The 22,166-nt window shown below is 50.3% G+C and overlaps 1 protein-coding gene across 3 annotated transcripts in view; it reads left to right on the top strand.

The window, feature by feature from the left end:
* The window catches only part of UBE4B (ubiquitination factor E4B), a 1,139,522-nt gene that overhangs the window by 41,998 nt on the left and 1,075,358 nt on the right, over positions 1–22,166 (top strand). For all 3 annotated transcript variants that reach the window (XM_078642268.1, XM_078642270.1, XM_078642267.1), the window contains exon 2: positions 12,969–13,155. In XM_078642268.1, the coding sequence (XP_078498394.1) occupies positions 12,969–13,155 (187 nt within the window). The remainder of the gene's footprint in view (positions 1–12,968; positions 13,156–22,166) is intronic.

Here is a 22,166-nt window from a genome sequence, read left to right as displayed (position 1 = left end):
AGAGTTCCTAAGCACATGTTTCTCCCCTTTTTCTGTAAAACACTGAATTGTCACACCACCCTAAATGCCACAACAGACCCAACAGACCCAGATGGCCCAATTAACTTCTGCTTCTGTACAAGCCTGCCTTTAATTATCTCCACACTTCATTCCAACTTGGAAACAAGATATGACCCAAGCAGCCTGGAACTGATCCCATCAAGTCTGGGACAATTTTGTAAAGATGTCTGACATTCCAGCCATCTTTTGAGACAGTGGACCACACCACGCCCAAGTACACTTGTGTGTCTGACGTACTCCACCTTCACTCTGCTGCATGACAATTAATGTTTCTTTTTTATACTCACAATTTTTGGTGTTTAGAAAACATTTCGACATGACAGTTCATTGTAAAAGGTCACCCTTGCTTGACAAATACAATGCTTAATGTGTTGGGCTACCCGCCCTTACAAAACTTATAGAATCACATTTACAGTCAAACAGAGTCAAGAGTTGTAACACCCCATATCCCTGCCTGGCCTATTCATTAAACAGCCCCAACCATTTGCCCCACACTTGTTTGTACTTAGCTGGACATCCCATAGCCACATATATTGGTTGTTCCTGTGTGGCGCACCAATCTAAGCCTTTCCTCCATTGGGTGATTTTTTTTGGGGGGGGGCGGCCTCTTCCACCTAGTCGCTGTGTCCCTTTTGGCTACCACAATGGCGGTACCCAGAAATGCTTTGTCTGCCCTAGAGCCTCCTCTACCCTCCAGGATCCCCAAGAGCAGAACTTGAGGCGTGAGTGGAACCTCCCATACCAGGACCCCACTCAGTTCACCAACTACTTATGCCCAGTATATTGATATGAGAGTGCAGGACAGGTCATATGATATAAGTCCGCAGGCTCCTTGTGGGCATCTCAGGGTTGGTAGACATCCCGCTCAGTATAACCTAGCAGGGGGGAGATATGCGCAATGGAGATAGTAGAGTTAGATCAGTCTCAGGCTAGCCAAGATGGTGATCACCCGGGGGACATAAGGGCGTCAGGCCAGTCCTTATCCTCCATAGGTCTTAGCCATTGTTCTCATCGGGTCCTTAAGTAGTCTAGTGTGGTGGGGGAGTTATTGATGAGGAATTTATAGATTTGGGAGACCCTTCCCAGTTTCCCCATAAGGATTTTAGCCTCTAAGGGACTGAACTCACGAAGTGTGGTGCCCTTGGGTATGTGTGTCATAAGTGCTTGCCGAAGTTGCAGTGAGTTGTAAAATTGCGTGGTGTTAATGGAGTATGTGCGTTGCAGGTCCTGAAATGTTCAGAGTTGGCCTCCTTTCCAGATATCTCCAAATTGGGGGATTCCGATAAGTTCCCATTTCTGGAATCCCTCTAACTGCGCCACTTCTCCTATCCAGTTGCCCTGCCACAAGGGTGTTGGCAGCGTGATTCTAACCTTCCAGCTGGTGTATCTGAGTATGGAGCGCCAAGCTAAGAGAACTGATCAGGTGACAGCAGGGATATAATGGGGGATTGGCATAACATAAAAGCATTGGTTGGATCTGCGAGAATCTGATACCTCTCAAGCTCTAGTTGGTATGCTGGGTCTGCCCACCCTTCAGAAAACCAATCATTGATCACCAACAGACGTGTGGCTATATAATAGAGGAAGAGGTTGGTCATTCTCATTCCCCCATCGTATGAAGCTTTTTGGCAGTGGGTCAACGCCATAAACGATCTTGAGGTCCCCCAGAGGAACGAGATCGACATTCTGTCCAGGGCACGGAACCAGTGCCGTGGGAGTTTGAGAGGTATATTCTGAAATATGTATAGCAATTGGGGACTATCATGATCCGTCATATCTAATGTGTCATGCCAAAGGTTCTGTAGCTAGCACAAAAAGTAAGGAGAGATGAGCTGCTTATGCTGAATTCTTCAGACAAAACCCCATTGGTCAGGACCCGGGCTGTTGGATTAGAATATAACACCTGCTAGAGTCCTCTGAAGTACTGGCCAAATCCTGCACGGATCAGAATGGCTTACAGGTAGCACCAAGCCCACCGTGTCAAAGGCCTTCTCAAAGTCTATCAACAAGGGGGTCAAGTACGTTGGAAGGAGATGACGGTGAGCCAAGGAAAGAAGCAAACATCTCAGGCAATGTATCGTACTACGGCGGGGCATGAACCCACGTTGATCAGAGTGTATTAGGGTCCTGATTACCTTTTTTAGGTGAGTCACGAGAATTGTGGCAGAAAGTTTTACTTCGGTATTGATAAGTGAAATGAGGCAATAGGCCGGACACAAAGTGCAGGGAGGGTCTGTTTTAGGGATGGCCACGATTGTCGCCATGTTTTGTGGGAAGCCTCCCTTCTCTGCTGCCTCTGAGACCATTGACGTTCCAGAAGGAGATGCGTAGGGATTCCAGGTCAAGGTGAGTGTCTCCGTGGGTGCTACTGCTAGGGGAGCTGCATTAGTTGGCCAGGGAGTGGTCGGGCCCTTGCATATGAGGTCTATTGGCATGAAGCACTGGTGTGTCTCTGAAACAGTGTCAGTGCATGGGTGGTGTAGGCGTGTTGTGTTGTATGTCTTGAATCAAAAGAAAGAAAACCAGCACAAGCATATAAACACCGAACTGTCCCCCCAACAATCACCCCCTCCCCTTACTTGGTCCCTTGAAGCATCTGTCACCCTGAAAAGGAGAACTGAAACATGTCAAACATTGCAATTTGAGGACGCAGTGATGCACCCCTCTATGTCATCAGATGTGTGAATGTTCAGGAGTCCTGAGGTGTTTGTGGCCATCACGGCCGTCACTCTGTAGCAACTGCTACCTTCAGGTGCAAACGTTCATAGTGCCGGACTGATAGAAGGGCCGGAGTCTCTGATTCCTTTATTGCTGGCATTTGAAATGGGGTCCCGGGTATCTCTTCACTTGGTTCTCGTTCCTGTGATAAAGCTTGCGGTCTTGTCTCCGTGGGGGAGCCAGATGTGCTTCTCATGGTCTCCTCAGGTGATGAGGATTTCTTGGTGGGCGTCCCACTGTGGCATTAGGTTGCATCCATGTGGAGGAGGAGGAGCTCCTGCTGTGTCTGGTCAGGGGACGTTCTCCTGTGGCCCAAGTCCACGCCGCTTCAGGGTAATCAAAGAAGTGACTTTTGTTGTTGTGAATCACCCTGAGGCAGGCCGGAAACCAGAGTCGGTATGAAGGATTGAGAGCAGGCAGCTTCTGTTTGACTGCTGTGTAGGATCTCCGTTATGCTTGTTCCGCCTTAGAATAATCCAGTAATATCATAACTTTATTCTCTTGGTAAGAGAGATTTCGCTTCCTGTAGTATAGCGTCTCTGTCCTTGGCAATGAATGTTAAATGTGCATTCATCTGGGCACCTTAAATGAAACCTGTCCCTCAATATATATTTTGCACCCTCTTTAATACAGCATGGTTTAGTGTAGACTCTTAAAGTCTAGTAATATTGTTTAGTTACTCTATCTGTGGGTCTATTTTCAATTTGTTCAGTATTCAGTCCATTGTTACCAGAACAGTTGTGACTATTGACCCCCCCCTACTACTCTGACATCAAGCCAGACTCCAGGGAAGTACTGGATAATACTCTAAATCCTACATGTGGGCAACCTGACTACATGTGTGATCCACCCTGGGGAAGAGCAATCTCTTTGATTGTCTTGCAGTTTTCCCCACTTGTATTTGTCACTCTAAATGCTAAGCCTTCCTTGTGGGGCTGCCAGTGTAAGCCCCATCTCGTGGAAATGCCTAACTCTAGTCTGGTTTATCCACCCCCATAGGTGAGTGGTTGTCTCAATCTTGCCACCATCTCACCTCCATTGCGGATGAGAGTATTTCCACCCCACAAGTGCAAATGCTTGGTTTTGATGTTCTGCTACCCATCCAGCCGTTAGGTGTGTGTACTCTTATCACACACTCCTCCCAGTTCACGTTTTCACCCATTTGCCTCAGCGATATGAGAACTTAATGCCACTTTGTGAGTATAAACAACTAGCTTGCATCCTTCATTTGCATGCAGTTGAGTAACACTCCGAATCTAATGCAGCTGGTTTGATGCTCAACTGCTGAATCTTAATTTATCCTTCTATTAATGAATTAGCATTATCTTAATTAGTTAGACAACCGCACACTGGGGTTCGTATAACTAGGATACAGGGAGATTTGCCCAGGACTGACCCAGCATACTAATAGTTTGAAATCTGTAGAGCGCACATAAGAGAACTTCAGACTACAGTCCCAGCCAGGAACGTAACGCAGGCCCCTGCAGGCGGTGTGGCACAGGGGCCCCCACACTCCAGGGGGCCTCAACCCTTTAAGGGGCCCCATTAAGCCCAAGGTCAATGAATATCTGTGAGATATGGACCCTCACCACATTCAACCGGGGGGCCCGCAATTTTGTCTTGTGCCACTGTTAGCAGCTAGATTGGTAGCTAGAGCTTTCAGTGGTTCCTTTCTGGGTCACGTTGGTTTCGGGAAACTAATCCCGAATCAACCGAATATGTGAACTTGGCTGCAGAAAAGGACAAGTTTGCTGCAGAGGGCAAGTAATACAACCCCACAGCCACACTGTAACCAAGCAGCTATATTTATCTTTCACTGTCCTCCACCCTGCTGACTGCTCAGAATTAAAGCAACATACTTCATAGAAAGCACACATTGAATTCCAGAAGCACCTTCAAGTGTTCCGGGATATTTTCATGTATTCGATTTTTTTTCCTATGCTGGCTGGTCTGACCCCGATCTCCCACAGTGCTGGCTTCTCAGATTGTCCTGCCCCTCACCAACTCCTTCCCACAGCCTCCAGATTAGCCGTCGAAGATTGAAGTATTCTTGTTTTAAAAGTAAAAACCTAATTCTCATTCTTGATAGAAATATTATTAAACGATCAGAAATATATTTTGTTTTGAAATTGTGGCACTGTTTCCTTTAATCCTTGCTTCCTTCAAAGCAGATAGTTAATGTACACGTCTTTTTGATGATCTATCTTGACAACGCAGCTGCGGTCAGACAATTATGTAACCATCTCTAGAGAGAGGCTTTGCCCCGCTAACATGTTGGGAACTGGGACTACATGTTTTGATGGGGCAGAAGTTGTGTGCTTCCACAAAAATTAACGCTTGTCCTCTAGCAGCTGTGATTCTTTTGTTTATCCTGCTACCTAAGCTTACATTTTCAGGGGCACACACATGACATTAGAACGCTATTAAAGTTACTTGGATAACTAAATAATGTGTCGTTTTTCTCCGGCAGCAGCACAGATAAGTATGAGGGTAGACCTTAACCTACATCGTTTTTTTTGCTTTTTTTAGGTCTTGCTTGACGGTGCAACTGTCACCTAACCTGTTTACCTACACCAATTTAATTCTAGAGATCTTTGCTTTCCCACAATACATTTATATTCTCCTACTATTTGCATCTAATGTTTCACATTGGTGCAGATTTCCGACTTTCAGGAATTCACAAGCTTACAATTCAATTCAGTATATTTATTAAAGATTTGGAATTCCTAGGATGTCCTCATAAAATGCATTCATAGAATTACAAATAACACAAGCTTACAAACTTTTGCGACTTCCTTTTTGGTATGGGCTGATCTACATGCACAATTGTTAACCTGGATAACCAGGGTAAATTCACTTGTTTCAAAGGCTTTATTTTTTTCTCCTGTGGGATAATAGTTTCACCTTTTAATGGTGATAGCCCTCACCAGTAGTACATTTCAAACCTTCTCCTCGATCAAAATGGGTTGGAAAGAAGTTAATGATTACCCCTAGACTTGAAAATGGGTGGGTATGCACAAGACTAAAGGGTGGTATTGCCCTAGAATTACAACTTTCCATCTGCTTTACACCCTGTGAGTAGATTTGCCTACATAAACTAATCCATGCAATAAAATCATTTTATCATTGCAGAACCTAGTTTTCCATGGTTATACCTTGCCTACATGCCTAAAGAAGAGCTTCAAGTGTTGGGCATTTAATATTTTTTTTATGAACAATCTTATTACCATTTTTCAACCATATGTGATATTAATGAGAACACAACAAAATGTGTTCAGAACTAATATTTATCACAGGGTCTAAAAGTAATAAGGAGCCGGTGGAAGAGAACTGGTCTTTGTTTGAAGTTGTGACAACTGATTCAGTTATGGAAATGTCATTGTTTGAAGCATGTGATGAAGTGATGACGTGTATTAGGTCAGAAAGAAAGTAAAAGCAGTAGGCAGGAAGATAGCCATTTAAAAGATGGGGTTTGGGGGCCTTTGTAAAGATCTAAAAAAAAAAAGCAGATGCTCCAATAAGTGCACCCCAACATAGGAACCGGGATTGCTCATAACAATGTGGCTACTTTGCACTGCAAGTAATGTAGTGCTGTAGGTAGATTGACCTTGTGAGACAATTTAGGCCTCACAAAGTTGTGATGTTTTAGATGGATACATGTAAATCTAATGGTTGACTTGGATAGTTTTTGTCTTAATTTCTCAGATTCAGTTTGAAAAGATTTGAATAGATTCACAGAGGGTGGATGATACACAGTTGGTGCGGGGAATGTCCTTTATTCATGTAGGGAAATTTAAATAAATGTGCAATTTGAGTGACTTTGGACTGCAGCTAGAATTTGTGACCAAGAAAGGGATGACCGCTTGGGATGGCTACACCACGGAGATTAACAGTTGTTTCTTAAGCTGTAGTATACGGGGTGAACGGTCTTCTGATCTTTTCATTTGTTTCCCCAAAGTGTTAATTAACACGCTGTGTCGATTGACTGAGTATGCCACAGAATAGTTTAGGAGGATTCTGTCTCACATGCTGTGCTCAAGGTACAGGTCATAGTAGGGGAGAAGTGGAACGTAGATTTTAATTAGATTCATGAGGGTGCTTTAGTAGTAACGAGTGAAGCTTTAGATTGGTTGTATTCAATAATGGTAGGACAATGGAGGAGGCTCAATGGGTATGGATGATAGTAATGTCAATGAAGGGTTTTTGATGGACGAGCTTCCTTGATAAAATATCGATGAGTGATTCACTTCCCTTGGTCCTTTGATTTTGTTCATTGCATTTGTGGTTTCATCCACCCACCAGGTAATAGCATTGAATCTTGGATGGTGGCAGCATTTGTGGTTTCATCCACCCACCAGGTAATAGCATTGAATCTTGGATGGTGGCATGACGCCTCCTGTGTACCATGTTTTGGACAGTGGGTTTATGGTCCCAGGTTAGGTGCATGACGTTTTGGGTTAGGTTTGGCATTTCTGTCTTTCAAAGTGTGATGTAGTGATTGTTTGGAGGGAGTTGGTACAGTTTTTCTAACATGACATCCTGTGTACAGCAAAACCAAGTTAGAAGATAATGAACAAATAAGAAAGGTACTGAAAACTCATACGACACATATTGTTTCAGTAGCTAAACATTTTGCTAAAGATAAGGGACATCACCTGTTTGGGGTGCACTGTGCCAGCAGACAAGATGGTGTGCCGGATTAAATGTTAGTGGGTGCAGGAATACAGCAAACGCAACAAGATGATGTACGGAGTGCTAAAACTTTTCAACCTCTCACACCCTAGTCAAGCGATATGGGTTTAGTCTATAATTCTTTTGATCACTATGCCACCCCACTTTGGACCCAGTCATATACAAATCAGTTTTGACCCTGCTCCTCATGGGTATATTCCAGCCCGAAGTGCCTGGCCGGGTCCTCCCTGGAGTGGAAACGAGATGCCAATTTCAGGGCATCACCCCTCATCAGCCAGGCTTGCTTGAATCCAGTGGCGCAGTGAGTACGGTACCCACGTCTGGGCATACCCTTCCCACTTGGGGCAACAAAAGCAAAAGGAACAAAAGATGGATGGAATGCTGAACAATGTAGACATTCACCCCCAGTCACAAAGATCTGGGTTTAATCCATTGTTTTTTTGCTCACCACGTCACCATGACTGGGTATGCCCAGACGTGGGTCTCATGCCCTCGTCTGGGCATACCCTTGGCCACTTAGGGCGAACATAGCAAACTCAGCAAGATGATGGATGGAGTGCTGAAACTTTTCAACCACTAACCCCCAGTCAAGAGATCTGGGTTTAATCCATTGTTCTTTTGCTCACTATGCCAATCCAGTTTGGACCCGGTGGGGCTGTCTGTGATGGTCGGCGGAGGGGGGGGGCTGTCTGTGATGGTCGGTCGGCGGGGGAGGCTGTCTGTGATGGTCGGTGGGGGAGGCTGTCTGTGATGGTCGGCGAGGGAGGCTGTCTGTGATGGTCGGCGGGGGAGGCTGTCTGTGATGGTCGGCGGGGGAGGCTGTCTGTGATGGTCGGCGGGGGAGGCTGTCTGTGATGGTCGGCGGGGGAGGCTGTCTGTGATGGTCGGCGGGGGAGGCTGTCTGTGATGGTCGGCGGGGGAGGCTGTCTGTGATGGTCGGCGGGGGAGGCTGTCTGTGATGGTCGGCGGGGGAGGCTGTCTGTGATGGTCGGCGGGGGAGGCTGTCTGTGATGGTCGGCGGGGGAGGCTGTCTGTGATGGTCGGCGGGGGAGGCTGTCTGTGATGGTCGGCGGGGGAGGCTGTCTGTGATGGTCGGCGGGGGAGGCTGTCTGTGAAGGTCGGCGGGGGAGGCTGTCTGTGAAGGTCGGCGGGGGAGGCTGTCTGTGAAGGTCGGCGGGGGAGGCTGTCTGTGAAGGTCGGCGGGGGAGGCTGTCTGTGAAGGTCGGCGGGGGAGGCTGTCTGTGAAGGTCGGCGGGGGAGGCTGTCTGTGAAGGTCGGCGGGGGAGGCTGTCTGTGAAGGTCGGCGGGGGAGGCTGTCTGTGAAGGTCGGCGGGGGAGGCTGTCTGTGAAGGTCGGCGGGGGAGGCTGTCTGTGAAGGTCGGCGGGGGAGGCTGTCTGTGAAGGTCGGCGGGGGAGGCTGTCTGTGAAGGTCGGCGGGGGAGGCTGTCTGTGAAGGTCGGCGGGGGAGGCTGTCTGTGAAGGTCGGCGGGGGAGGCTGTCTGTGAAGGTCGGCGGGGGAGGCTGTCTGTGAAGGTCGGCGGGGGAGGCTGTCTGTGAAGGTCGGCGGGGGAGGCTGTCTGTGAAGGTCGGCGGGGGAGGCTGTCTGTGAAGGTCGGCGGGGGAGGCTGTCTGTGAAGGTCGGCGGGGGAGGCTGTCTGTGAAGGTCGGCGGGGGAGGCTGTCTGTGAAGGTCGGCGGGGGAGGCTGTCTGTGAAGGTCGGCGGGGGAGGCTGTCTGTGAAGGTCGGCGGGGGAGGCTGTCTGTGAAGGTCGGCGGGGGAGGCTGTCTGTGAAGGTCGGCGGGGGAGGCTGTCTGTGACGGTCGGCGGGGGAGGCTGTCTGTGACGGTCGGCGGGGGAGGCTGTCTGTGACGGTCGGCGGGGGAGGCTGTCTGTGACGGTCGGCGGGGGAGGCTGTCTGTGACGGTCGGCGGGGGAGGCTGTCTGTGACGGTCGGCGGGGGAGGCTGTCTGTGACGGTCGGCGGGGGAGGCTGTCTGTGACGGTCGGCGGGGGAGGCTGTCTGTGACGGTCGGCGGGGGAGGCTGTCTGTGACGGTCGGCGGGGGAGGCTGTCTGTGACGGTCGGCGGGGGAGGCTGTCTGTGACGGTCGGCGGGGGAGGCTGTCTGTGACGGTCGGCGGGGGAGGCTGTCTGTGACGGTCGGCGGGGGAGGCTGTCTGTGACGGTCGGCGGGGGAGGCTGTCTGTGACGGTCGGCGGGGGAGGCTGTCTGTGACGGTCGGCGGGGGAGGCTGTCTGTGACGGTCGGCGGGGGAGGCTGTCTGTGACGGTCGGCGGGGGAGGCTGTCTGTGACGGTCGGCGGGGGAGGCTGTCTGTGACGGTCGGCGGGGGAGGCTGTCTGTGACGGTCGGCGGGGGAGGCTGTCTGTGACGGTCGGCGGGGGAGGCTGTCTGTGACGGTCGGCGGGGGAGGCTGTCTGTGACGGTCGGCGGGGGAGGCTGTCTGTGACGGTCGGCGGGGGAGGCTGTCTGTGACGGTCGGCGGGGGAGGCTGTCTGTCTGTGATGTGATGGTCGGCGGGGGCGGCTGTCTGTCTGTGATGTGATGGTCGGCGGGGCGGCTGTCTGTCTGTGATGTGATGGTCGGCGGGGCGGCTGTCTGTCTGTGATGTGATGGTCGGCGGGGCGGCTGTCTGTCTGTGATGTGATGGTCGGCGGGGCGGCTGTCTGTCTGTGATGTGATGGTCGGCGGGCGGCTGTCTGTCTGTGATGTGATGGTCGGCGGGGCGGCTGTCTGTCTGTGATGTGATGGTCGGCGGGGCGGCTGTCTGTCTGTGATGTGATGGTCGGCGGGGCGGCTGTCTGTCTGTGATGTGATGGTCGGCGGGGCGGCTGTCTGTCTGTCTGTGATGTGATGGTCGGCGGGGCGGCTGTCTGTCTGTCTGTGATGTGATGGTCGGCGGGGCGGCTGTCTGTCTGTGATGTGATGGTCGGCGGGGCGGCTGTCTGTCTGTCTGTGATGTGATGGTCGGCGGGGCGGCTGTCTGTCTGTCTGTCTGTGATGTGATGGTCGGCGGGGCGGCTGTCTGTCTGTCTGTCTGTGATGTGATGGTCGGCGGGGCGGCTGTCTGTCTGTCTGTCTGTGATGTGATGGTCGGCGGGGCGGCTGTCTGTCTGTCTGTCTGTGATGTGATGGTCGGCGGGGCGGCTGTCTGTCTGTGATGTGATGGTCGGCGGGGCGGCTGTCTGTCTGTGATGTGATGGTCGGCGGGGCGGCTGTCTGTCTGTGATGTGATGGTCGGCGGGGCGGCTGTCTGTCTGTGATGTGATGGTCGGCGGGGCGGCTGTCTGTCTGTGATGTGATGGTCGGCGGGGCGGCTGTCTGTCTGTGATGTGATGGTCGGCGGGGCGGCTGTCTGTCTGTGATGTGATGGTCGGCGGGGCGGCTGTCTGTCTGTGATGTGATGGTCGGCGGGGCGGCTGTCTGTCTGTGATGTGATGGTCGGCGGGGCGGCTGTCTGTTTGTGATGTGATGGTCGGCGGGGCGGCTGTCTGTCTGTGATGTGATGGTCGGCGGGGCGGCTGTCTGTCTGTGATGTGATGGTCGGCGGGGCGGCTGTCTGTCTGTGATGTGATGGTCGGCGGGGCGGCTGTCTGTCTGTGATGTGATGGTCGGCGGGGCGGCTGTCTGTCTGTGATGTGATGGTCGGCGGGGCGGCTGTCTGTCTGTGATGTGATGGTCGGCGGGGCGGCTGTCTGTCTGTGATGTGAAGGTCGGCTGGGCGGCTGTCTGTCTGTGATGTGATGGTCGGCGGGGCGGCTGTCTGTTTGTGATGTGATGGTCGGCGGGGCGGCTGTCTGTGATGTGATGATGGTCGGCGAGGGGCTCTTTGTGCTGGTTGTCTGGGGGGCTCTTAGTGATGGTCCCTGCGGGGAGTGCTCTTTGTGACGATCCGGACTGTTTGTGACGGTCCCGGGCGGTTGGGGGGGCTGAAAGGGACGATCCGGACTGTTTGTGACGGTCCCGGGCGGTTGGGGGGGCTGTTTGTGACAGTCCCTAGGAGAGGGTGAGGCAGCTGACTGTCCCAGGGGGAGTGTGGGTGGTGGCTGTCGGGCGGTCCCTGGAAGAGTGGGGTTGGCGGCTGTCTGGCGGTCCCTGGGAGAGTTGGGTTGACGGCTGTCTGGCGGTCCCTGGGAGAGTGGGGTTGGAGGCTCTCTGGTGGTCCCTAAGGGAGTGGGGTTGGCGGCTGTCTGACGGTCCTTAGGGGAGTGGAGGGGTGGCGGCAGCTGTATGACGGTCCCTGGCGGAGCGACTGTCTGATAGCCCTTGGAGGAGTGGCGGGGGCGGCTGTCTGATGGTCCCCGGGGGAATGGAGAGGGGGCTGTCTGATGGTCCCTGGGGGAATGGAGCTGTCTGATGGTCCCTGGGGGAATGGAGCTGGGCTGTCTGATGGTCCCTGGGGGTGTGGAGGAGGTGCTGTCCCTGAGGGGTGCGGTCTCTGATGGTTCCTGAGGGGGGGGGCTGGCTGTATGATGGTCCCTGGGTGGGGCTCTTTGACGGTCCCGGGAGGGACGGGCACTGTTTATCTTTCAGGGTCTTTCAGACTATCTTTGATGGGATGTCTGGTTGCTGGGGGTAAAGTGTGGTGATCTGCTAGGGGGAGATACAATGGTTGGGGTTGGTCTTTTGGGGTGTATGTGTGAGTCTGCGGAACAATCTGTTGGGGTCGAATTGTGCAACTGTGAATGTCCATGTGGGCGCCAGGCTCAGTATCCATACACCCCGATTTGGAGCTCAATGTTTGTTTCTGTCCACAGATTGATGATGCCAATCTGTCACTGTTGAGAGCAGGTCGCAGTCATGGTTCTAAGAAAATGATTCTGTTGTGTGTCATGCACTTTTCTGTAGGCATCCCTACTATATTTTTGACCTGCAAGCTGTAGAATCTTCAACCCATCTGTACAGGCCCATGCAAATTCGTTGCAGCAGTTTTTTGCTCCGCTCTGTTTGTACGGTCTAGCTTGAAAGCGTAGCTGTCGACAGGCAACTATGTGAGCAATCACCAGGAGAGGGGCTCTGGTTCCTCCCACATGTTGGGAACCAGGAGCACATGTTTTGACTGGGGTGACGTTGTGTGTTCCTTCAACAACAACGAAAGTGCTTACCCTGCACACAGCTATGATTATTTTGTTTAATTCAGCTGCCGGAGCTTAATCTTTAAAAGGGGGGAGGAGGGGCGGGGGTTGGGGTGCACGTCACAGCGTAACACTATTAAAGTGTATAACTAGATAATTTGTTTTTCTCTGGCACCAGCGCAGATGGGAGGAGAACATTCATTAACCTACATGGATGTTTAGGTCTGGCTTGACCAGGCTGCTGGCATGACCCTTGGACCTACGTCAATGTTATTCTAGTTTTTTGCTTTCACACAAATGCATATCTATTCACATGCTATTTACGTGTAATGCTTCACATTGCCATACAACTTTCCTTTTAAAGCCAGGCCTATTGGCATTGCCAATGCTTGTTCTGCATTTTAGATTCGCCGACGGCGGCTAGCTCGACTGGCTGGAGGACCATCATCTCAGCCCACTACGCCACTTACTTCTCCACAAAGAGAGAACCCTCCTGGCCCACCGGTGGCGGCTTCTGTCCCAGGTCCTTCCCACAGCCTTGGCCTCAATGTTCAGAGCACGACACCGGCTACCTCCCCAATTGGAGCTTCAGGTATGTATACAACCGTGGTATATATGGGGTGACTGAGCTTTTTTGTCTAGTCACAGGAAAAGCACCTGTTTGGTACTAAGACTGGGCGATTTTATTCATGGTTAATACTTGTGATTTGTTCGTTATTTAAGAATATTATGCAAGAATGATGTCATGGTGGTGAAATTGTATGCATGGTATTTAATCATGTACAGAAGGCGCACGACTCACCATCTTATTGTACTGTCTATACAGTGTTTAAATTCACAAACGAATGTTTTGCGAGTCCAGTGGTTGCAGCTCCAGCACACGTTTGTAAAAAAAAAAATGTATGCTTGAAGCAATTCTACCGCTAGCAAAACCTTTGCTTTGAGCACAAACAAAAACCCCACAGAAATTAAGCGATATATAGGTGATCCAAACGTCATACCATAAACCTTATGGTAGTAACTCCATAGCTAGCTCGGTAAATTCAGCAATAGCGGGTGTCTCAATGCGAGTAGCAGTGGGTTGCGAAATGAATTGTTTTTTGGCTTCAAAGGGCAATTCTGTTTGACGTCTCGCAAATATATTGTGAGTATATATGGTACACATAGAGAGACAAAGCCTCTCAAGGACCATTCTCTGTAGTCATCTTCCCCTGCACAGCACATGCTGATAGTCGTGCACTGCCTCTGACGTAGTTTGCATCAGTGAGGGACATGCACTGCTTCATGACCCAACGCTCCCTCACTGGGGTCAAGAGTGCACACACAGCATTGGGTTCTCATTGATCACAAACCTACTAGGGGGTGGTGGGGGGTAGATCAATTGAGACTTGGGTCCCATTTATTTATTTATTTATTTTATTTATTCAAAGTTTTATATAGCGCGAACAAGATCTTTGCAGATATCAGAGCGCTTCACAATGACAGGGTAGGGGCAGTAGGAATGAACAGAGGTAGTGGGAGCAATGTAGTAGTCACTAATATGAAAGGATAATAATAACATACATAAAACATATCAATATACAGTCAGGTAAACAAGTAATATGAGACGGCACAAGTCATTGATCCCACGACAGAGGTGTTCAGGTACATCTTGGGTGTGTGGAAGGCTTATACCAGTGTTTTAGTATAGTCATCAAGTAGAGGTATAGTGCCAAAGGACAAGGTGAGCATTGACACAAGGCAATGCAGAGTCTCTGATCCAGCACCTATAAGGTTCAGGAGATCTTGGCCAGAAGGATTGTTTTCACCTCTTTCTTGAAGAGTGCAGTGGAGGAGATACGCCTTGTTTCAGGAGGGAGCGCATTCCAGATCCTGGGTGCCATTCCTGAGAAGGAGCGCTTGTAGGTTTTCTCTTTCCGGGATCTACGGGGTTTCAGGAGTAGATTTTTTGAGCTTCTATTGGATCTCGAACCTCCTGATATAGACAACTTTTGAGCGAGGTAGTTGGGTGCATTGTGGTGCACGGCCGCGTGTGTCATAACTGCAATTTTTAGTTGTATTCTGGCTTCAAAAGGCAGCCATTTTAGGGACTTTAAGTCTGGGGAAATATGCGAATGTTTTCTTGAGCCAGTAATGAGTCTTGCAGCAGCGTTCAGGGAGGCTCTTAAGGGTGCTGTTGTGGATAGCGGGAGTCCGCTGAGGGCCACAATTCCGTAGTCTATTCGAGGGATGACTAACGCTTGTACAGCAGTTTGGAAGTCTTCAGCAGGGAGGAAGGGTTTGATTTTCCTCAGTGTGTTGATTTGGAAATTAGCTGCTTTTGTGGCTTTGCTGACGTGCTGCTGCATGTTGAGCTTGGCGTCCAGTGTGATGCCCAGGGATTTCGCTGAGTCCACGATGGTGGGTTGGACATTGAGTGCTGTTAGGTTGTTGAGCCATGTTTGGGTGGTGGAATTTTTCGCCGGGGGTGAGATGAGAAGGAACTCAGTTTTCAGAGCATTTAGTTTGAGGTGATTATCGGCTAGCCAAGATTGAGTGTTAATAAGCGTGGAATTCAGATTTTTGATATCTTCCGGGGATTGAAGCTTTAGGTACAGTTGTGTGTCGTCGGCGTACATATGGAATTGGACATTAGAAGCTTGGAGGAAGGTGGCGAGCGGTTCCATGACGAGGTTGAACAATGTGGGGGAGAGGGAGGATCCTTGTGGAACACCTAGATCTGCAGGCACAGGTGAAGATAGCACATTGTCGATCTTGAACTTCTGAGACCGGTTGTGAAGGAAGGACGAAAAGCATTTGAGAACCGTTCCCGATAGACCCATTCTAGTGCTTAGCAGCTCCAGCAAGTTCTCATGTTTGACCGTGTCAAATGCTGACGAGAGGTCAAGAAGGATGAGGAGGCAGGACTCATTGCGATCCAGAATTTGGAGGGCGTCATCAATTATTATTATTATTATTATTTATTTTTATAAAGCGCGATAGTCACCCGGAGGTATCCCAGCGCTGAGGAACCCTGAATTCACCAGTCAGCGGGGCAAGAAACTGAGATAGGAGAAAAGGGAGGATGAAAGATCAGAGACAGGGGGGGGGGGGTGCACAGGTTAGGGAAAGAGATGGGTTTTTAACAGCTTCCTGAAGCGCAGGTATTGAGGTTCCAGTCGTAGGTTACGAGGAAGAGAATTCCAAAGGCGGGAGGCTTGTACCGAGAAACGTCTTCCTCCTGTTCGGGTTTTCCTGAATCTTGGGGTGTTGATAAGGTTTTCTGCATTGGAACGGAGGGATCTAGAATTTCTGTAGGGGGTGACAGAATTACTGAGGACAGGAGGGCCTTGGTTGTGCAGCGTTTTGTGGACGAGACATAGGGCCTTAAATTTGACTCTCTCCCTTATGGGGAGCCAGTGGAGGAGTTTGAGAGCGGGTTTAGCAGATGATCTGGCCGAGGTGTTAGTGATGATCCGGGCGGCCGTGTTCTGAATTATCTGCAGTTTAGTAAGGGTCGCTTCGGGAGCACCCAGGTAAATCACATTACTATAGTCCAGCCTCGATATTATGAGACCTTGGACTAATAGTTTTTGGGATTTAGGGGGGAGAAGGGGCAGGACTTTCCTCAGAGATTTTAAGAGACCAAAGCAGGTCCCCGCCACCTTCTTAGCTTGTGAAGTGAAAGAGAGATCGGAATCGATCCACACACCCAGACTTTTCACCTCTGTTTTTGGGTCAGGGGGCGGACCCAAGCAAGCTGGCCAGCTGTCCAGGGGAAGTGAGGTTCCTTTCGGGCCCAGTATAAGGACCTCAGTTTTTGTCCCATTAAGCTTTAGGGCTGATCTGTTCATCCAACGATGGACCTGCGTAAGGCAGTTGAAGAGATCAGCTTTCTGTTGCTTGGGATGGGACAGAGACACCACTAGTTGTGTGTCGTCGGCGTAGCTGACGACGCTCACTCCGAAAGGGGTGATAACCTCCTCCAATGTGGACATATAGATATTAAATAAAGTAGGGCTCAGGGAAGAGCCCTGAGGAACACCACATTGGAGGGGCATTTCGGAGGAGCGGGCGTTCTTTTCCCAAATCTGGTAAGACCGTTGGGCCAGGAAAGAAGAAAGCCAGGATAGGGCTGTACCTTCCACTCCAACTCTAGCCAATCTTTCGATGAGGAGTTGGTGGTCTACGGTATCGAACGCTGCGCTAAGGTCGAGGAGGATCACTGCCACTGATCCTCCCCCATCCAGTAGCGCTCTGGCCTCCTCTACCGCAGCCAGGAGGGCGATGTCCGTGCCCTGTCCAGGTCGGAAGCCCGTCTGGGAGCTTTTTAATTTGTTATTGGCCTCTAGGAACTGCGAGAGTTTCCTGTTGACCAATTTTTCTGCGACCTTGCTCACTCCAGGCAGTAGGGAGATGGGCCTGTAATTAGCCAGGTTCTCGGGGTCGAGCGTAGGTTTCTTCAGTAGGGCTTTTACCACCGCCTTCTTCCAGCTTGAGGGTACAACTCCTTGTTGGAGTGAGGTATTAATTAGATGGGTAAGGGAGGGGATGATAGTAGGGGCTACCTCTTTAAGGATGCGGAGAGGAGCAGGGTCACTAGGGGAACCGCTCTTCATGGAGTTGAACGTATTTCTCACCTCGTCTACCGTGACCTGGCCCCACGTGGACAGACAGGTGGAGGTGTGTGGGAGAGCGATTTCTTCCTCAGGACTGGAGGGGGGGATAGATTCCAGAATTCGTCGGATTTTGTCGTGGAAGAAGTTGGCCAGTTGCTGGCATTTCTCCAGGTCGACTTTAGGATCGGAAGTAGGTCCTAGTCCTTGTCCTTGGGGTTTTGACAGCTCTTTAAGGATGGCGTACGCTTCCTTACTGGAGCTTCCTGCTTTCTCTATTCTCTCCTGAAAAAACATGCTTTTGGTTTTATGAATAGCAGTTTTGTAGGTCAGAAGAGAAATAGAGTAGATGTTCTTGTTGGTTGTTGTTTTGTCGCGCCTCCAGGAGCAGTCGGTTTTTTTACACTCTTGACGCAGAACTTTGAGCTCTGGGGTGTACCACAAAGCGGGGGGTATTCTTTTAGGTTGTTTGAGGGTGGTAGTTTTCGGAAGCAGCATATCCAGGGAGGAAGTGATCCAATCGCTGAATTGTTTGTCAGCTGTATCGGGGTCAGAGGAGAGCGCAGGGATGGACTCTGCAAGAGAGTCAGCCCATATCTCAGGTGATAGTTTGCGCCATTGTCGGTCGGTAACTTGGTTTTTAGGGATTGAGTAAGTGGGTGTGGGGATTTCCCAGAAAAAGGGGACCAGAAAGTGGTCCGTCCATGGTAAGGTCACCGGTAGGTTAATGGTCATTGTTGCTATGTTGGTGAGGATCGGATCCAATAGATGGCCCTTATCATGGGTAGGCTCGTTATTCACTAGACGAATATCTAAAGAAGTTAAGTCGTGTCTAATGTCCGATGCTGCTCGATCCGTGGGGTCCAGAAAATGGACGTTCAAGTCACCTAATATAAGGAAGTTGGGGGTGGAAGAAGCTAGTTGTGAAACGGATTCGAATACAGCGTTGATAAAATTACCCGGGGCCCCTGGGGGGCGGTAGATTAGAAGCCCTGCCAGGGTAAGAGCTGGGGAGATTTGGATGGAGAATTGACCGCTCTCGCAATCCTCAATACCAGCGTTGGTCATCCGGCAGGTAAATTGTTCCCTGTGGATTATAGCTACCCCGCCTCCTCTCCCTCTAGGTCTATTAAGGGCTTGGCAGATATACCCGGTGGGGAGGGCCATGACAACATCCGAGTCGGTGTTGTCAGTGAGCCATGTTTCCGTTATGAACAGTAGGTCAAACTCCTGGTTCTGGATCAGGAGGTTCATTTCGGTGGCATGTTTGGGGAGGGAGCGGCAGTTAAGAAGTCCTAGTTTCAAAACAAGGGTGGGTGATTTCAGGATAGGAGTCGGATTGCATTGTGGACAGGTCGAGAATGCCTTACCTGCAGTAAATGAGTGGTGGCAGGCTAGGATGTTCTTGGGTCGTAAGTCGTGTAAAGTATCCGCTGTGTACATTACTCGAGCCTGAGGAGTACCCGACATAGTGACGGGGCCTAGGGCCTTCTGGGCCCGGACGGGCCCAGACGGGCTTGCCTTTGGCGCGCCTTCGGCGCGCTGACGGCGCGCCCGCTGCGCCCGTCCGCTGCGCGTCCGGTAGTTGCACATCTTAAATGTGTAGGAAAAAGGGCGGGTGGGCGTGGCCTTAAAGTGGGCGTGGCCTCTCTCCCTCGCCGAGAATGGCGTCAGAGAAGTTTGTTTGGTGGTTTAGCGTTGCAGCGAAGGGGTCGCTGTTTAGGTAATTCTGAGCCCGCTCCAGAGAGGTAAACGGGTGAGTGAAGTTTTAAAATGCAGAGTATTTCGGCGAATTGTGACACATAAACAATTTTTAAAAAAAAGTGCTTCGTCTCCCGGCTTTCCGCCTCAGGAGCTTTCAAGGTTCTGAATTTGTCGCGCTGAAGGCAGCGTTTAAGTACCGTGGGCGGCGGGTGGGCGTGGGCGTGGCCTCTCTCCCTCGCCGAGAATGGCGTCAGAGAAGTTTGTTTGGTGGTTTAGCGTTGCAGCGAAGGGGTCGCTGTTTAGGTAATTCTGAGCCCGCTCCAGAGAGGTAAACGGGTGAGTGAAGTTTTAAAATGCAGAGTATTTCGGCGAATTGTGACACATAAACAATTTTTAAAAAAAAGTGCTTCGTCTCCCGGCTTTCCGCCTCAGGAGCTTTCAAGGTTCTGAATTTGTCGCGCTGAAGGCAGCGTTTAAGTACCGTGGGCGGCGGGTGGGCGTGGCCTTAAGGTGGGCGTGGCCTCTCTCCCTCGCCGAGAATGGCGTCAGAGAAGTTTGTTTGGTGGTTTAGCGTTGCAGCGAAGGGGTCGCTGTTTAGGTAATTCTGAGCCCGCTCCAGAGAGGTAAACGGGTGAGTGAAGTTTTAAAATGCAGAGTATTTCGGCGAATTGTGACACATAAACAATTTTAAAAAAGTGCTTCGTCTCCCGGCTTCCGCCTCAGGAGCTTTCAAGGTTCTGAATTTGTCGCGCTGAAGGCAGCGTTTAAGTACCGTGGGCGGCGGGTGGGCGTGGCCTTAAAGTGGACGTGGCCTCTCTCCCTCGCCGAGAATGGCGTCAGAGAAGTTTGTTTGGTGGTTTAGCGTTGCAGCGAAGGGGTCGCTGTTTAGGTAATTCTGAGCCCGCTCCAGAGAGGTAAACGGGTGAGTGAAGTTTTAAAATGCAGAGTATTTCGGCGAATTGTGACACATAAACAATTTTAAAAAAGTGCTTCGTCTCCCGGCTTTCCGCCTCAGGAGCTTTCAAGGTTCTGAATTTGTCGCGCTGAAGGCAGCGTTTAAGTACCGTGGGCGGCGGGTGGGCGTGGCCTCTCTCCCTCGCCGAGAATGGCGTCAGAGAAGTTTGTTTGGTGGTTTAGCGTTGCAGCGAAGGGGTCGCTGTTTAGGTAATTCTGAGCCCGCTCCAGAGAGGTAAACGGGTGAGTGAAGTTTTAAAATGCAGAGTATTTCGGCGAATTGTGACACATAAACAATTTTAAAAAAGTGCTTCGTCTCCGGCTTTCCGCCTCAGGAGCTTTCAAGGTTCTGTGTGTCATAGCTGTTTCCGTGCTATGTTTCGCTCGGAAGCCTGATTGATGAGAGTTGAGGAGGTCAAATTGGTCAATGTGTCTTGTTAGTTGGAGTTGGACACATTTCTCCAGCAGTTTGGCCAGGGTGGGGATATTGGTGATGGGCCGGTAATTGTTTAGGTCAGACGGATCAGCTGTAGGTTTCTTGAGTCTAGGCGTGACTTGCCCCACCTTGAGGGCGTCTGGAATGAGGCCTTGTTGCAGGGAACAGTTGATTATTTTGGTCCAGAGAGGGAGGAGCAAGGGGATGAAGTCTTTTACAGCATTAGCAGGTAGAGGGTCTGTGAGGTGATTAGAGGGCTTCAAGGTGCAGAGCAGTTTGTGTATTGTTTCTTCCGAGTAGGTATCGAAGCACAGCCAAGACGCCCTGTTTTTAGGTTGAGTGTTAGCCATTCTGGTGTGGTTGGGGAATCGGCTTACATCCATGATGAGGTCATTTCTTATGTTGTCAGTCTTTAGCTTAAAGAAAGCAGAGAAGTCTTCACAGTGTGGGGTGTCGCTTGTTGTGCTATTTGATTGTAAGGGTTGTGCCTTTGTTTGGGTCTTGATTAGTTCGAACAGTTTTCTTGGCCTGTTTTTTGCTTGGTCCAACTGGCGGCTGAAGAAGTCCAACTTTGTGCGCTTTATTTTCCTGAAGTAGGCATTTCTCTTGTTTTTAAGCCTTTTGAGGTGCAATGCTGAAGGGTCCGCTCTCCAGGTGCGCTCTGCCATTCGCATCGAACGCCTGTCGTCATTGAGTCTGTCGTCATACCAGGGTTTAGAAGTTTTGGTGGAGACTCTCTTCAGTTGCAGTGGGGCGACTTCATTGACTAATGTATTCATAGATTCAAGGTAGTGGTCAGTCAGTGATTGAACATCCGAGGCACCTGAAGGGGGAAGGAGGAGATTGCCGATGTGGGGAGGCAGGGTAGAGGGGTTGAGATTCTTCATGTCCCTTTTCTATGTTTTGGTTTTGATTGGTTGAGCCGGGTTAGGTTTAACTTTTTCATTGATAAAGAAGGTGATAATGTGGTGGTCTGACCAGTCGCAGGGTAGAATCGTCTCCAGTTGTGTAGAATTCTCTTTGGCAATGATGAGATCAAGTATTGAGCCTTTGTCGTGTGTTGGTCTATCGCAAATTTGGGTGAGGTCAAGCGCATTAAGGAAAGTTTTGAGACTATTCACCACTGTGTCTTTTCGATCGTTCCAGTGGAGATTGAAGTCACCCAGGTAGACTTGGGTGGTCTGCCGACCGGCATTGGAAGTGATCATGTCCATGAGTTGTTGGGTGAATATGAGATTGTCACCAGGCGGGTGATAGATGAGATGTAAAGCACAAACTTGTTTGCCCTCGCTGGTGATGTCGAGGCAGAGGAGTTCACAGGAGGAGAGGGAGGGGGAGGGGATTTTAGTAACGGAGAGGTTGCTTCTAAAAATGCATGCAATTCCCCCGCCCGTCTTGTCCGAAGACCTGTCTAGCCTAATGATGTGATAGTTATAATAATAATATGCCTGTGTGCCCGTTGAGATTACTTCCACCGGGACCACTCGTGCCCCAAGTAGAAGGCAAGGCCTGAAGTGTATTTATGTGTTCGCTATCCTTAAGCAGACTCCTTTCATGCCCGAGCAATTAATCACTATAGAAATAATTTCTTAACAGTGCCATGGTTCTGTGCTTATCTTACATTTGATCTGCTGTTCATTCATTTTACAGTTAGCACGTGTTCCCATGACCGGGGTTTCCTGGACTGAAAAGGCTCAAATTATGAATTTTGAACTTGGTACCTTTTTTTTTTTTGTTTTAATTTGTTTTATTAGTTAAAAAAAAAAAAGCATAAACAGTACAGTGCAATATGGAGGCCACACGAAAAGGCAAATGACATGCTGAAGGAACCACATCATATGGCATAGCATAGAAGTCTCACTGTCGTTCGCTCGTGGTATCATCCCAATGAGTTGTGGCTTTAAGCAATAATTG

The sequence above is a fragment of the Lissotriton helveticus genome, chromosome 5_1 (genome assembly GCF_964261635.1).
Source record: "Lissotriton helveticus chromosome 5_1, aLisHel1.1, whole genome shotgun sequence".
NCBI lineage: Eukaryota > Metazoa > Chordata > Amphibia > Caudata > Salamandridae > Lissotriton > Lissotriton helveticus.
The sequence above is the reverse complement of the archived record's forward strand: the minus strand, read 5'-3'. Positions and strand labels throughout refer to the sequence as shown.